At 40.4% G+C, this 15,314-nt stretch overlaps 1 protein-coding gene across 3 annotated transcripts in view; it reads left to right on the forward strand.

Annotated features, from left to right (window-relative positions):
• PLCB1 (phospholipase C beta 1) overlaps window positions 1-15,314 on the forward strand; it is a 283,302-nt gene that overhangs the window by 102,468 nt on the left and 165,520 nt on the right. For all 3 annotated transcript variants that reach the window (XM_008055186.1, XM_008055185.1, XM_008055187.1), the window contains exons 10-14: window positions 820-904; window positions 2,517-2,694; window positions 9,008-9,075; window positions 11,917-12,013; window positions 15,175-15,259. In XM_008055186.1, the coding sequence (XP_008053377.1) occupies window positions 820-904; window positions 2,517-2,694; window positions 9,008-9,075; window positions 11,917-12,013; window positions 15,175-15,259 (513 nt within the window). The remainder of the gene's footprint in view (window positions 1-819; window positions 905-2,516; window positions 2,695-9,007; window positions 9,076-11,916; window positions 12,014-15,174; window positions 15,260-15,314) is intronic.

A 15,314-nucleotide genomic window follows, 5' to 3' on the forward strand; every position in this document is an offset into this window, starting at 1 on the left:
CGGCATTTGCAACCATTATTTCATCTTCTCAGCATCCTCTGTCCCTTTTCCAGAACAGTTATTATCCTCCTCATTTGATAGAACTAGAGCAGTCAAAGCCTGGAGATTAGTTCAGCAAACCCTGCAGTGACCACCATTTTCCATCAGACCAGGTTCCTACTGGCAACATACTTAGCTGACACCACCTTTGCTTCCCTGCTTTGTACATAAGAGTTGCACACCCCTTTCTCCAAGGTGCCTGCTACTTTTATCTTTCCTCCAGGTCTTCCTCTCCAAATGGACATACTGTCTGCCCTTTTCTACATTTTGAGATTCTCTCTCTTTTTTTCTCTCCTTCTCTCCCTCTCTATTCACCTCCCTGCCTGCCTTCCTTTCTCCCCTCTCCTCCCTCACCTCCTCATAAACAACCCTTTACAGCTTTGTTGGTTTGACACATTTCACCCAAGAATTCACATGGAGTCACAAAAGGGTTTCCCCCTCCAAGTTTCTTGACTTAGAATCAGGGAGTTAAACAAAAGGAACTGAATCTCTAACTCCAGGAATTTAAAGGATCCAGTGACAGGCAAATGACCTTCTGTCCCTTCTATCTGTCTATACAGGTCAGGCTTAAGGAACAACCTCACATGCCAATGTCTTCACTGTCCAACTGTGTGTGTTCTCCAGATACACATAAGTCAGGATACAGATTTAGGGTGATTAAAAACTACCCCTGAATGGCAGGATGAGAGAACTGCCTCCTTGTGTATTAATCACACAAAGTAATCCTGTTCAGGCTCTTTGGATAAACCTCCTTGCCTTCTTTTGTCTTTCTCTCCTTAGCCCAAAACAACAAGCCAAGATGGCTGAGTACTGCCGACTGATCTTTGGGGATGCCCTCCTCATGGAGCCGCTGGAAAAATACCCAGTAAGCTGTACTGATGTTTGCCCCTGAAGCACTGTGCGTATTATTGTGAATGGGGCTGGAGAGGAGACTTACTTCCTTCCCATGTTTACATTTCTCAGTAGGATTAATGCAGTTGATGATGAACTTGACCAAGAGGATACTGGCAATAGGCCCTGCTGAAGGCAGGGGAAATGTATCTGTTCTTTTCCTCTTCCCACAGTCTTGTCCCTCCTCTGCTCCCTGAAGAGACTCAGTCAGGAGTACAAAATCTCCAGCAATTATGGTTAGCCCACAGAGACAGCCAAGAGGACAGGGCTATCTATGATCATTCCCAGGGAACCTCATCACACCCCTTTGGAATGATTAAGTCAGCAAAATGGGGCATTGCAGGTGGCTCAGTGACTTCTTGGTTGGTCGCTGCTGGCTTCTGCCCCCTTCTTTGCATGCACCTTTTAGTGTGGCACAACTCAGGTCTCCCATTGCTATGATGACATCCTGCTTTGGGAAGGAAAGCGGCAGAAATATCCTAAAGTAGCCTCTTCTCTCCTGGACCCCTTTGTCCAGTATGTACTCATCCTTAAGTGAGTTCATCCCAGCCTCCAGACGCGTTGCAAGCAAAGATTCCTCTAGGACTAACTTAGGAACTCGATAGACTCTAAAAATAACCCATCTCGTGGCTCGCACACATGCTCTCTGATACAATATCTAATAACCCTCTCATGGGAAATTGATTTTTCCATTAAATGTGCAAGCTTGAAACACTAGAAATAGGGCTTACAAATATGGCAGCTTGAATCTCAAGGCTGGAGGGGAATCTGGAGTCACCTAGTCCGAGGGGAATCTGGAGTCACCACTTCTGCTGAGGTCAAGGACATGCACAGCTAAACCACCTCCTACCAGGATGGAGACTTTCCTGTTTTTTAAACTGTATCTAGAAAGTTGACTCCATGGACTTGCCTGGAAGTTTCTGCCCATCCTTACCAACTCCTCCTAGCAGATGCCTGGCTTCTCTCCTTTGAAAATTCAGGCCAGGGCCTTCTTATCTGTCCTATATCAAGATGGTTGGGTTAACATGGTCCACTGGAAAATTCCAGAAAGCTCAGGTTTAGTACATTGATTTACCAGTCCATTTCTATGGTCTTATTCATGCAGATTTTGTTGAGGGAAAATAAGAGTATGGTAACTAAAACTTATCTCTGACGTAAAAAAAAGGGGAAGCATTATGAGCCAGCTGTCACACAGGATGCACAAAGTACAGTTCAGTGAATGGTACTGAAGATCGTAAAGAATAATCTAGGCTGGGCTCAGTGAATCATGCCTTTAATCGTGGCACTTTGGGAGGCTGAAGTGGGAAGATTGCTTGAGTCCAGGAGTTCGAAACCACCTTTGGCAACATAGCAAGATCTTATCTCCATTTAAAAAAAAAAATCGAAAAAATTTAGCCAAATGTGGTAACCTGTGATCATGCCACTGCACTCCAGACAGAGTGAGATCCCGCCTCAAAATAATAAAAATTTAAAAAATAATAATAATCTAGACACTCTTGGTATCCTTAAGCTGTGTTAGGGCTCTGGGAAGGGAATCTGGAAAAAGGGGCAGTATTTTTAAAGAACATACTTTTCTTTTCTGTTAGCTGGAATCTGGAGTTCCTCTTCCAAGCCCTATGGATTTAATGTACAAAATTTTGGTGAAAAATAAGAAGAAATCACACAAGTCATCCGAAGGAAGCGGCAAAAAGAAGCTCTCGGAACAAGCCTCCAACACCTACAGCGACTCTTCCAGTGTGTTCGAGCCCTCGTCCCCAGGAGCTGGTGAGGGGCTGGGCTCTCCCCCTCGTGTTTCGTGTGGGTTTAAGAACTGCTGCTCTGAAATTAGCTCAGAAGGACGTTTAGCGCTCCTATTTCTGCACTGTTTTAAGCTGTATTTAAACAATATTTAATATTTAGACAATATTAAACTTTCAGCTTGACTCTTCCATTGCTGCTACAAACTTGATGGCTTCAAATGACACAAATGGATCAACCGTCCAGTTCTGCAGGTCAAGGTCCACAGGGTCTCCCTGGGCTACACTCCAGGCATCAGCAGGGCTGCGTTCCTTTCTGGAGGCTCTGAGGGAAAGGCTGTCTCCTTGTTTTTCCCAGCTTCCGGAGGCCACCCACACTCACTGGCTGGGGGCTCCTTCCTCTAGCTTCAAAGCCAACAATTTGCATTTCACAAACCCTGCTTCTGTCTCATCTCCCTCTGACCACAGCTGGGAAGAGTCCTCTGCTATTAGAAACTCATGTCATTACATGAAACCCAAGCAAATAATTCAAGATAATCTACCCCATCTCAAGGTCCTTACCTCAATCTTATATGAAGTGATCCTTTTATCATGCAAGATAACATAAGATGAGGGTATGGATATCTTTGGGAGGCCATTATTCTGGCTACCATAAAAGCCAAATAATCTTTGGAGTGAACACATTCTTAAACTTCATAATGGGAAATGTTAACTGTGGGACTGGGCACTGAATGCATTCTCATTGATAATATGCTGAAGAGTTCTGGCCATTTCAGTGTACTCATATTTTACAGAGCATTTCAAAAATGTAACATGGCCAAATGACTTGAATTATCTATCAAAGCTACAAGGCGGGGCTTAGTATTATTCCTTTTCCTTTTTAATTTAGGTTGAAATAGATTTTTGTGGTTGATGAGAAAGCAGTTCAAAGTGGTCACTCATTTCCTTTGGATTATTTGTCATTTAGCCTAATTGATGTTCCAAGTTCAGTCAGAATCTTGGCCATCTGGAAACTGCATTACAAACCTCTCCTGATTGGCGGATGATTAGTAAAGGAAACTTTAAACTTGACTCTAAGTTCTTCGCTGAGAGTTTGACTAATGTAGGTGCAATCTCTTTGGAAAACTATTTAGCAATAACTACAAAATCTGAGTGTATGAACTCCCTCTACCCTAAAAATTTCATTTCTAGATATGTACTCAACAGAAATGGCGTACTTAGGCTTGCCAAGAGACATGTACAAGAATTGCTTACAGCAGCACTATTCAGAATAGTCAAACACTGGAAACCAACTAGGGTCCCCTCAACAGATAAGTAGATCATGGTATGTTCACACCAAGATAAATACAGATAAAAACAGTTAAATAGATCATGGTATATTCACACATGATATGCTCACATATGCAGCAATGAGAATGGTCTCACAACACATAAAAATAGAGATGAGTCATTACAAACAGTGTCGAACAAAATAAGTCAAGTACAAAAAAAGTATATACTATATGATTTCATCTATAGAAAGTACAAAAGTAGGCAAAACTGATCTACGCTGATGGATGTCAGGAGAATGATTACCTTGAGGAGAAAGTACCTGGAAGAGATCTCAAGGCGCCTTCTGGAGACTGGTTATATTTTGTGTCTTGGTCTGGATACTGGTTACTAAGATGTGTTCTCTTGGTGAGCATTCATGTGACTGTGGACTTATGATGTATACTTTTCTGCATACCGGTCATACCGTAATTAAAATATATTAATATAGTTTAAAAGTTAAAGCATAAAATCTAGGGAAATCGTGGGGGAAAAAATTGTCTGTGATGCTGATTTGTCTTTTCTTCTATTTTTTTGGCCTCAATTTCCAATTTCTTTTATTGGTTGGAATACAGTTTTTACCAACAGAGATTATATAATTCTCTGAAAGAGTTTTGTTTGGTAGCTTTTGAATGTGTACTTCCAACATTATTATGCAATTCTTTCAACATTTTTTCAACAGTAACTTTTATTCTTAGTAAGGATGTTCTTTTTGAAGTTTTGAAGTGAGTATCATGAGCAAGTCTATTATTCACACCTACTTCCTTACATACCCTATCATCTCGTGAATACTAACAAGCAAACCTTGCCTTCCTTTGCACGTGGGTGCTTGTTTTGTTGTTGTTGTTTTTGACCATCTGCCTTTCTCCCTCCCCATTCTCTCTCTCTTACTAACTGGATTCCTAACACAAATGACGATTTTTATAGGCAGTGAACACTATTGCTTAACATAGAGAAAGAGCAGCAATCTGTTAGTTATTCGGTAGATTTCCTAAGCTAGCCCAATAGTCTGTTGTGCAATCATTATTTATTTCAGTGGAAAGTTTTGGACATTTTAATAGGTAGGTAGGCCCCTGAATAAAGAGCATTGCTGATTTACCATTTGGTTTATAGATGTTCACAATATTGGGAACTCAAGTAACTTGAAAAACATGAAATGAATCTTATTTCGAAGTTAATTCACTTGTCATAGCCCCTGTCGACCAGATGCCTCTTTCATAATTCAGCCCTTTCATAGTATACTTCTCCTGAACAACTAGGATAGAGTAAGAATTTTTTTTTAAAATAGTTCAACAAGATTTCTCCAACATTCCTCCAAAAACGTATGGGAGCAAACGAGGTCCCTGCTTTTATAGTAAAGAAAGACAAATTCTTCCTTTCTTTGCCACATATACCAAAGAATGACCTGAATGAGTGTTTGAAATGATTGGTGTGAATTGTTGTGTCCCAGGAAACATTTTATAGAAGGCTCTGCCAAACAACTTTTTTAAAATTATGTGATTAAAAGAACTGCCTCTCTGATTACAAAAAAAAAAATAAGAATAAGAACATGGGGCTAAAATTTGATTATAAAAATATTTAAGTGGCAACATCCTAAAAGAATGTGTCTCCAGGATAAGTGTAAGATACTTCTCTATCTAAAATATAATTGATTCACCAAACACAATATTAACTAACACAATATCAGCATCATAAAGTGGTCGTATGTGGCCTCCTTTAAGAAACAATCCATAAATAATGACCCTTGTTGGTCTGAGAAGTCTTTGCCCTCTGAAGATATTTCGACCGCTTTGCTCACTACTGTCATTGAGTAATTGATTAAAATGCATCAGCCAAATCAAAACATGATAAGCCTCTTGGAGGACAGTACAGTGGACACTGTGTCATTTGTATAGATGGAGGAGAGCAGCTCACTTTCAGAAGGCTGCGGGCAGGGTGGGGCCGGAGGACTGGGGGACAATTGCCTCATTGTTGAGCTAATGACGCCATCTACTGGCAAGATTGTGCTATTGCCTCGTGTGAACCCTGAAAGACAATAGTTGTATCAATTGGGAACTATGCCTTCTTTACTTTTTTACTTGAAAATCTTTTGACATAATTAATACTATTACTGGGTCGACTAAAGCCCAGAACTATGGATGAAGTAATGCTTTATACTAGTGTGGATATTTAACCTAACAGAAATGTCCACTCAGTCTTCTGGAGAAAAAAAACCAAAAACAATCCATTGAAATCACTGACTATTGGCTAAATATGATGCTGAATTATTTCTGGTGGAGGTAGACTTTTTAAGCATAATAATTTTTAAAGGTTCACCCATTTTATCCTGCTCTTTTCAACAGACTGTCACCATTTTCTAACATACAGGCATTGCTGAGATGTCAACGCCTCCATCAAATAAACATGCAGACACATCAGAGGAGACAGTTGCCCCTTTGCCGTCTTGGTGTACTCAGTAGTGCTACCAAAGATCACACAGTGCCTGCTCCAGCTCCTGACATCTGTGACTTTTGTGAGGTTCTCTTGGAAAAGGTTGACGCTGAGCTATGTGCCAGCCAGGCATTGCATGGAAGAGTCAGGACTTGGGAAAGGAGGGAAAGATAGAAGAGGAATAGTGTATTTGTTCGGGGGGTCTTCGAGACCCCAAGAGAGAGAGTGCAATATGAGGTCTGATAGTAAAGTTTGCAAACTCATCCTAGACAAAGTGCTTCATACCTCATTGCTGAATATCACTATGGTCACCTCCGAAGTACTCCCCTTGGGAAGCTATGCACCAATGCTAGTGCATAGTCCACCCATCAAAGCAGTTTTGAAGCTCTTTTTCTGGAATGGCCAACAGAGCTGTCGTATTACCCTTGCTGTCCTGAATTTCATCAAAATGTCTTCCTTTTAATATTTCCTTTATCTTTGAGTAAAGAAAAAAGTCACCGGGGGTCAGATGAGGTGAGTAGGGAGGTGTTCCAATACAGTTATTTGTTTACTGACTAAAAACTTCCTCATAGACTGTGCTGTGTGAGCTGGAACATTGTGATGCAAGAGCTCCTTTGGGACCATTTTTGCACACACCTCCTTTCTCATGCCAAGATTTTCAGTTAAGATTTCTCTAAATATTTCTCTATCGATGTTACTGTGGTCTGCTATGCTTCTCACAGTCCACTGACAATTTCGACACACAATTTGATGAATTTTTGCAATGTTTTCAACAATTCTGCTCATTACTGGCTGTTCTGACCGCGTTTCATCAGTGATGCTTTCTCTTCCCTCAGAAAAACATCTAATCCATTTGCAGACTGCCATTTCTTCATGGCATTATTCCTATAAACTTGAACTGCTATGTCCCTGATTTCCCTTCCACTCTTGTCAAGTTTAACAAGCTAATGTTTGTTCATTGCTCATTGCTTTAATTCAAACTTTGATTCAGGGTCCAGCGTCCTCACAATGTCTCACAAAAGCATGCAACAATAGTAATGAATGCCACTCAGTAAGACACTGACACACATCGACACGAACACAGCTGTGACACTGATATACCAAGGCTATAAAACTTCACTGAGTTGTTTGTGCAGTGCTATCCATGTAAGCGCATGGTGGCCAGTTCACAAACTGAATTGTCAAGCCTCATATCAAAGTAGATCTATTCACCGCAGAAAGTAAACTATATGCAATGCCATGTTTCTTAAAGGATATAGAGAAAAAATATTGACATGCATTTATAGTAGAATGTAGAAATTTTAGATGGATTTATTAACAAATCCAGTTTAGAAAAAAATCTATAGGGCCGGGCGTGGTGGCTCAAGCCTGTAATCCCAGCACTTTGGGAGGCCGAGGTGAGGGGATTGCCTGAGCCCACAGGTTCGAAACCAGCCTGGGCAACTTGGCGAGACCTCGTCTCTACAATAAATTAAAAAATTAGCCAGGGGCTCGGTGGCTCAGCCTGTAATCCCGCGCCTTTGGGAGGCTGAGGTGAGTGGATTGCCTGAGCCCGCGGGTTCAAGACCCGCCTGGGCCGCGAGACCTCATCTCTACAATAAATCAAAAAATCAGCCGGGCGTGGTGGCGCATGCCTGTAATTCTGGCTCCTTGGAAGGCTGACGCGGAAGGATCGCCGGAGCCCGGCAGGTCGAGGCTGCAGTGGCCGGCAGCGGCCACTGCACTCCAGTCTGGGTGACAGAGTGAGACTCCAACTCAAAAAAAAAAGAAAATTAGCCAGGTGTGGTAGCACACACCTATAGTTCTGGCTACGCCGTGAGCGTGCCACTGCACTCCAGCCTGGGCGACAGAGTGAGACTACGACTCAAAAAAAAAAAAAAAAAGAAAGAAAGAAATGTATATTCAAAATGCCAGTCTAATTTTCTGTAACTCATCCTGGTGTGGTAGCTCTTACCTATAGTCCTAACTACTCAGGAGACTGAGACGGGAGAATCATTTGCGCCTAGGAGTCCAAGACCAAGCTTGGCAACACAGCGAGACACCACTCTTAAATAAAATTATAAAACATAAAATAAAATAAAATAAAATCTATTGGATTAAATTATTCCAAGGCACAATTGAATCAATGGCTTGGAAAACAGTTTATTACAAATTTTTCTAATAAAATTTAAATTGCTGAAAAGAATTTTTTTTTTTTAATCTATGCCTCACTCTGTTGCCCAGACTGGAGTGCAGTGGCACGATCATGGCTCACTGCAGCCTCGACCTCCTGGGTTCAGGTGACCCTTCCTCCTCAGCCTCCTCCCAGGTAGCTGAGACTACAGGCGCGTGCTACCACATCCAGTTAATTTTTTCATAGAGACGAGGTCTTGCGATGTTGCCCAGACTGCTCTCAAATGCCTGGCTCAAGTGATCCTCCCCCCTTGGCCTCCCAAAGTGCTGATACTGCAGGTATGAGCCATGGTGCCCAGCCTGGAAAAAAAAAATTCAAAGCAAACAAAGCCCAGTTTCCAAGGAACTCTCTTATCCATTTTTGTTAATGGGTTACAAGTGCTTTAAACCTGCAAATGTTGACATCACGATCTGTTATTAAAATTTGACAGGAGAAGCTGATACAGAGAGTGACGATGATGACGATGATGATGACTGTAAAAAATCTTCAATGGACGAGGTGAGTACCTAGGTCTTCTGGTCACAGAGACATTCCGCTAACTGGCCAGGTCCCGTGGAGCCTCTCCGATCCATTCCATGGTCATCTGCTGCCATCTAATGGCCAAAAGAGCAAATGTATGGCATCCCACTGCCAGCTTTAGTTTTTGACAGGAATTTTAAGAATTTTAAGTTTTTGACAGGAATTTTAAGAATTTTAAGAATTTGGAATGGTCCGGAATCTGGAGAAGATAGGGACTTTGGAGAAACGTTCAGAACGATGACACTCATTACACTGTTGTGATTTGGGAGCCACAAGAGATACCTAGTAACATAACCTCAAGCAGCCCAAGTAACTTGACCAGCTCAGATACATTTATTGAACAGAACCAAAGCAAATCAGTCCATTGAAATTTTAGAATTTTGTCTTAGGAGTCCTGATGAAAAAGTATACATTGAATCAGCTTTCAAATATGTTGGAGAGTCTGTCTCAGTATCTGTAGTTTTGCAATTTTGTCAAAAATAAAACAAACAATAAACTGTCCTTCCTTGATAGTTTTTCTCTTACAAATATTTTTTAATGTCCACACTTTGCCTCATTGTGTCCTCCCACTAAACTTCAACTTACTTTCTAGGAGGAAAGTTATTTACGATGGCTGATAAAATATATGTGCCTGAGAATGATTTTAATGGTATAAAATTTTTGATCAGTGATTCTTGATCATTTTTAAACCATCTAACTAATTGGATAGTCCATTTGCAAATGAATATTTCCCCATATGACATGTAGTCAAAATATTGGTACCAGAATTTTCTTTTGGTAAAGAAAGTAAAGTTACTGGAGAAAATTTTTTAGGTGTTGGAAGGTGAAAGAGGAAAGAAATTGTCTGTGAGAGGCTATTTAAGTAAAGAAAGAAAAATAACTTGTAACAATGAATAGTACTATGAGACCCTGAGCAGTTCAACAAAAATTAGATGTGTTTCGTGAGAAAATAAAAAATAGATTTATTATTTTTTTCAGCTCTTCAAGTGTCAATTTTTTTATAACTCGACTTTATTATAAAGATGTGGGGTACAAGTCAGGACTAAGTACACACGTAGTCTACAGGCAGGTGAAGTCTGGACCTCTAACTGGTCCTCACATCCCCTGGGTTAGGACCAGGGACCCTTTGTGTAGTTATATGACCCCTCCCTCCCCTGACAGTGTCCTGTGACTCCCGAGTCCTCCCTTGAGCTATTGTGATTCATGTTTAAGTCCTACTTACGAGTGAGAACGTGTAGTATTTGGTTCATTGGTACCCGAGTTTTCAAAAAAAACCTTGTCTCTATGCAGTCACTCTTTTAAAAATGAGAGAAAATATTAGATCAGTCTTCAGAGGCCTGTCTTGTACCAATACTGCAGTATTGGATTTTTTCTTTATTAAAAACCTTATCAATCCGGGCTCGGTGGCTCAGCCTGTAATCCCGTGCCTTTGGGAGGCCGAGGTGAGTGGATTGCCTGGGCCCGCAGGTTCGAGACCCGCCTGGGCAACTTGGCGAGACCTCATCTCTACAATAAATCACAAAATTAGCTGGGCATGGTAGCGTGCGCCTGTAGTTCCAGCTACTTGGAAGGCTGAGGCGGAAGGATCTCCGGAGCCCAGCAGGTCGAGGCTGCGGTGACTGGGAGCGGCCACTGCACTCCAGTCTGGGTGACAGAGAGACTCCAACTCAAAAAAAAAAAAAATCCTTATCAAAGTAATACATCATAGCTAATAATAGTGAACGTAGCATGAGATTTTACAACATGCCAGGCACTGTTCTACGCTTTTTCACATAAATTAACTCATTTCCTAACCACAAAACCCTATATACTACAGACTGATTCTGTCCTAATTTTACAGCTGAGTAAACTGAGGCACAGAACAGTTAAGCAACTTGCCCAAGGTTGCTCTGTTTCTAACTAGTGTGTGGGATTTAATATTGGGTAGACTTGATCTAGAGCCTGTGTTATTTTATTCCTTCATTTTTTATTTTTTATAGACATGGGGGCTACTTGAATAGGTTTGTTACATGGACATATTGCATAGTGATGGACTTTGGGCTTCTAGTGTACCCATCACCTGACTAGTGAATGTTGTACCCAGTGGGTAATTTCTCAACACTCACCCTCATCCCACCCCACCCTTCAGAGTCCCCAGTGTCCATTATTTCCCTCTGCATGTCCATGAGTGCCCAACAGAATCTGAGCTATTAGCCCCTGTGCTATACTGCTTGTCTAAGAGGCACAAAGAAACCAAGAAGGGACAGAGGGAGGAATGTTTATGAGAAAAGCAAGAGCCATCTGCCCAGCCCACCCTCTTCCACAAGGCAGCCTTATTATCATTATTATTGACAATTTTCAGTTTGTCTAGTGGTCACCTACATCATAATTTTCTTATGTTCCAGTGAATTCTTGACGTACTAATCTTAGACATCATCTATGGACTCTCTCATGTGGAAGATGGGCTAGGCCTCAGTGCTTCTCCAACTTTAATGTGCATTCCAATTGTCTTATTAAAATGCGGATTCTGGCTGCAAGAGGCCTGCAGAGGAACTGAGTGAGATTCTGCACTTCTAACAGACTCTGGGAGTGCTGAAGCTCTGGGGACCACACCCAGGACTTAACCTCCCTCCTCCACCCCCCACCCCTCACTTTTATACAGTGAAGTGTTGCCTTTGCTTTCCCCTGTAATGTGTTTTCTTTTTATAATAATCACTTTCAGAAGAGGATGGATGGTTTTCTGCTCACTTGAGTCATGTAATTATTTTCCTGGGAAAATAACACTTGATAACACAATGCTGACTCTGGATTGTTTTTTTTTTTTTAAATTCCTGCTTCCAGGGAACCGCTGGGAGTGAGGCCATGGCCACAGAAGAGATGTCTAACTTGGTGAACTATATTCAGCCTGTCAAGTTCGAGTCATTTGAAATTTCAAAAAGTAAGTTTTCCCTGGAAAAAAACCCGTAATGTAACTTATGATATATATATATGTATGTATGTATATATCCTTATAATTCTTTTTACTATTCTCAAATCACATTAAAATCTATGCTCATTTTTTTTATTTTGAAGATGTGGGGTACAATTCAGGGTTAGGTATACAAATGTTTATTTTGCAGGTACCCTTGTTGGTGAGGTATGCCCCTCCCTCCCGTGGCAGTTTCCCTCAACTGCCAATCCCACCCCTCCTTCCCTGGCAGTTTCCCACTACTACCAATCCCTTTCTTATAATTAGTATGTGTTAAATACAATATAATCATATCCAAGAATGTTTACCTTTAGTAGAGGTATTCTGGTGAAGACTTAATTATATCTGCAGGTTGCCTGTCATGATATATTCACACACATGTTTACATGTATTTCAATAATATATACTAATATATTAATAATTGATTAATAAATCTTTAAATTATATGTGAATTTTAATATATTAAAATAACCGTATGAGAAAGTGGTCTATGATATTCCCCCAAAATATTTAATAGGGCTACAGGACATACATGGCTATCTGAAAGACACGTGACCAGACTAACTGAGAATGTTACTTGTTTGTTTATTTGCAACAACATAATGGGATTCATTCACTGTATAAATAATAAGTGTTGAAATTAACCATCTACCCATTTCTCAGAAGGGAAGTAGGCAGAGACTAGACCCACTCTTATATCTAGAAATAGAACAAACTCACCTACATTCCATTTGTCCAGTACATTTTATATATTTAGGAGAATATACCATTAACTTCCCTTGGTGTTTTCCCTTTATCCAACTACATATCTGTACTGGATGCAGGGGGGGGAAATCATCTTTACTTAAGCAGAAGAGCTCTTTTATGAAAGTGGCCTTTATATTTGCTTGCAGTGTAAGATGCTATTCGACTAAGAACCATTGACGCTTGTTGGCTGCTTATAAAGATGTGCTCTTAAGAACTGAAACTTTGTTTAAATGCAGCAACCTCTTATAAAGTATGGCTTTATAGATATATCAAAATCCACATCTGTATATAGCATTTTTATTTATACTTATATAATTTTCTATAGTTTCAATTTAGTGGCATATCGGGTTTAGATCTATACAGCAAAGAATTCAACTTCGAATACAGTTCTTAGGTAAAGATGTCAACACCGTGTTTATACAGATGTAATAATTTCTGATGCTTCTTACAAGTTGTTCCATTTGAAAATCCTTACATAGTTATTTTTATATTACTGTAAAACTTTCATTGGCCACAAAATGAGTTTCCGTAACTCATTAGTATAAAGCTCCTTAGACAAGAAGCCAAGTGTGAGAAGGAGTTGACGTGTATAAATTCTTCAGAACCTGAAAAGGACAGTAACAGCCAGACTCACAAGCAAGCACTTTTCTCCTTCGATATTATTATGTCGTGTTATCACCTTTTTAAAAAACGGATGCTGTTATCACCTTTTTAAAAAACGGATGCTGAACACATTTTACAAAATACCTATTAATATTGACCTAGCCTTAACTAGCAGTCAAGCTTAAATAAGAAATTGTATAAAAGTAGATTTAAGAGCCAGGCAGAGTGACTCATGCCTATAATCCCAGCACTTTGGGAGACCAGAGCAAGAGGATTGTTTGAGCCCAGGAGTTCAAGACCAGCCTGGGCAATATAGCAAGACCTCACCTCTACAAAAAGTCAAAAACTTAGCCAGGCATGATGGCTCCCAACTGTAGTCCCAGCCACTCAGGAGACTGAAGGGGAAAGATCACTTGAGCCCTGGAGCTTGAGGCTGTGGGGAGCCGTGATCATGCCACTGCACTCCAGCCTGGGTGCAGAGTGAGACCTCAATTGAAGAAAGGTGGGGGGTGGGGAGGGAGGCAGAGAGGAGAAATATGGTGGACCTAAATAGGAGAGGTCAGGGTTTACAGTAAATTGGAGAAGGCGAGGAGAGAAGTCTGGGATTAATTAGCAAGAAGAATGAGGTCTTAATTTTGGAAGGGAGACTGATGAGAGAAGAAGTCTTAAAGATAATTCAGTTTTAAAAACATAGAGCTGTCTAACCTCTCTGAATGACACTTGTCTGAATACTGTATATAATATTTGATTTTTAGTTGGAAAGAGAGTAGATATTGTTTGACTCTCAGTTTTTCTAAACTAATTTTGTTTTGTTTCTCTCACTCTAACTGGAGGCTTGGATTTTACTTTTAATGTTTTTCTTGTGTTCCAAAACATTGAGACCTTTTGCACATTCACCACTCTGACCTCTATTTTATTTCATATCTACTATGAAAATGAGGGCATCAGACTGGAAAATTTCCAAGGATCCTTCTATTTTGAAACACCATACTTGTAATGTCACATTAGTTGTTCAAACTGAGAGCACTTATACATACTGAGAAGCTGACAATGTGGGTATGAGGGAGCTAGCTGGCAGCTATCGCAAACATGGTCTCTGTTGTTAATTCCAACAATGGCCCCAAGAAACCAATCTGGACAGCTTTAGAACAAAAGATTCCCCCAGGGCCCCTCCCTGTTCTTTTGACAAAACCATTCTTATTGCCACATTCTACTTGTCTAAAATTCATTTGTGTCCCTAAATTGCACAACCATAAGTAGATCTGAAATAGTAGATATTTTAAAAGACAACAAACAAGCCAGGTATAGTGGCTTGTGCCTCCAGTGTCAGCATCTTGGAAGACTGAGGTGGGAGAATTGCTTGAGGCCAAAAGTTTGAGACCAGCCTAAGCAGCAAAGCAAGACCCCATCTTTACCAAAAAAATAGAAAAACTAGCTAGAAATGGTTTCATGCACCTACAGTCCCAATTATTTGGGAGATAAAGACAGAAGGATGGCCTAAGCCCAAGAGTTTGAGGCTGTGGTGAGCTGTGATGGCAGCCTGGGTAACACAGTGAGACCCTGTCTCAAAAAAAAAAAAAAAAAAAAAGAATGAATGAGACTCAGTTTATGTTACAGACAAATAGATCACTGGAAAAAAAATAGGATATGAAAGTTACACTGATGATTAATTGCCCTCAACTTTACTGAAAAGTTGCCCACGTGTTTTATAATATTATAATGTATAACATTGAATTTTATTTCTCACCTTCCTTTTTTGTTGCTTTTGTTGTTTAACTCAGAAAGAAATAGAAGTTTTGAAATGTCTTCCTTTGTGGAAACCAAAGGACTTGAACAACTTACGAAGTCTCCGGTGGAATTTGTAGAGTATCCTTGATTTGACGAATGACTATTGAATGAGCACAAATAGTGTCATGTCCTA

The sequence above is a fragment of the Carlito syrichta genome, unplaced genomic scaffold (genome assembly GCF_000164805.1).
Source record: "Carlito syrichta isolate Samal-C Ts95f unplaced genomic scaffold, Tarsius_syrichta-2.0.1 Scaffold301764, whole genome shotgun sequence".
In the NCBI taxonomy this organism is placed as follows: Eukaryota; Metazoa; Chordata; class Mammalia; order Primates; family Tarsiidae; genus Carlito; species Carlito syrichta.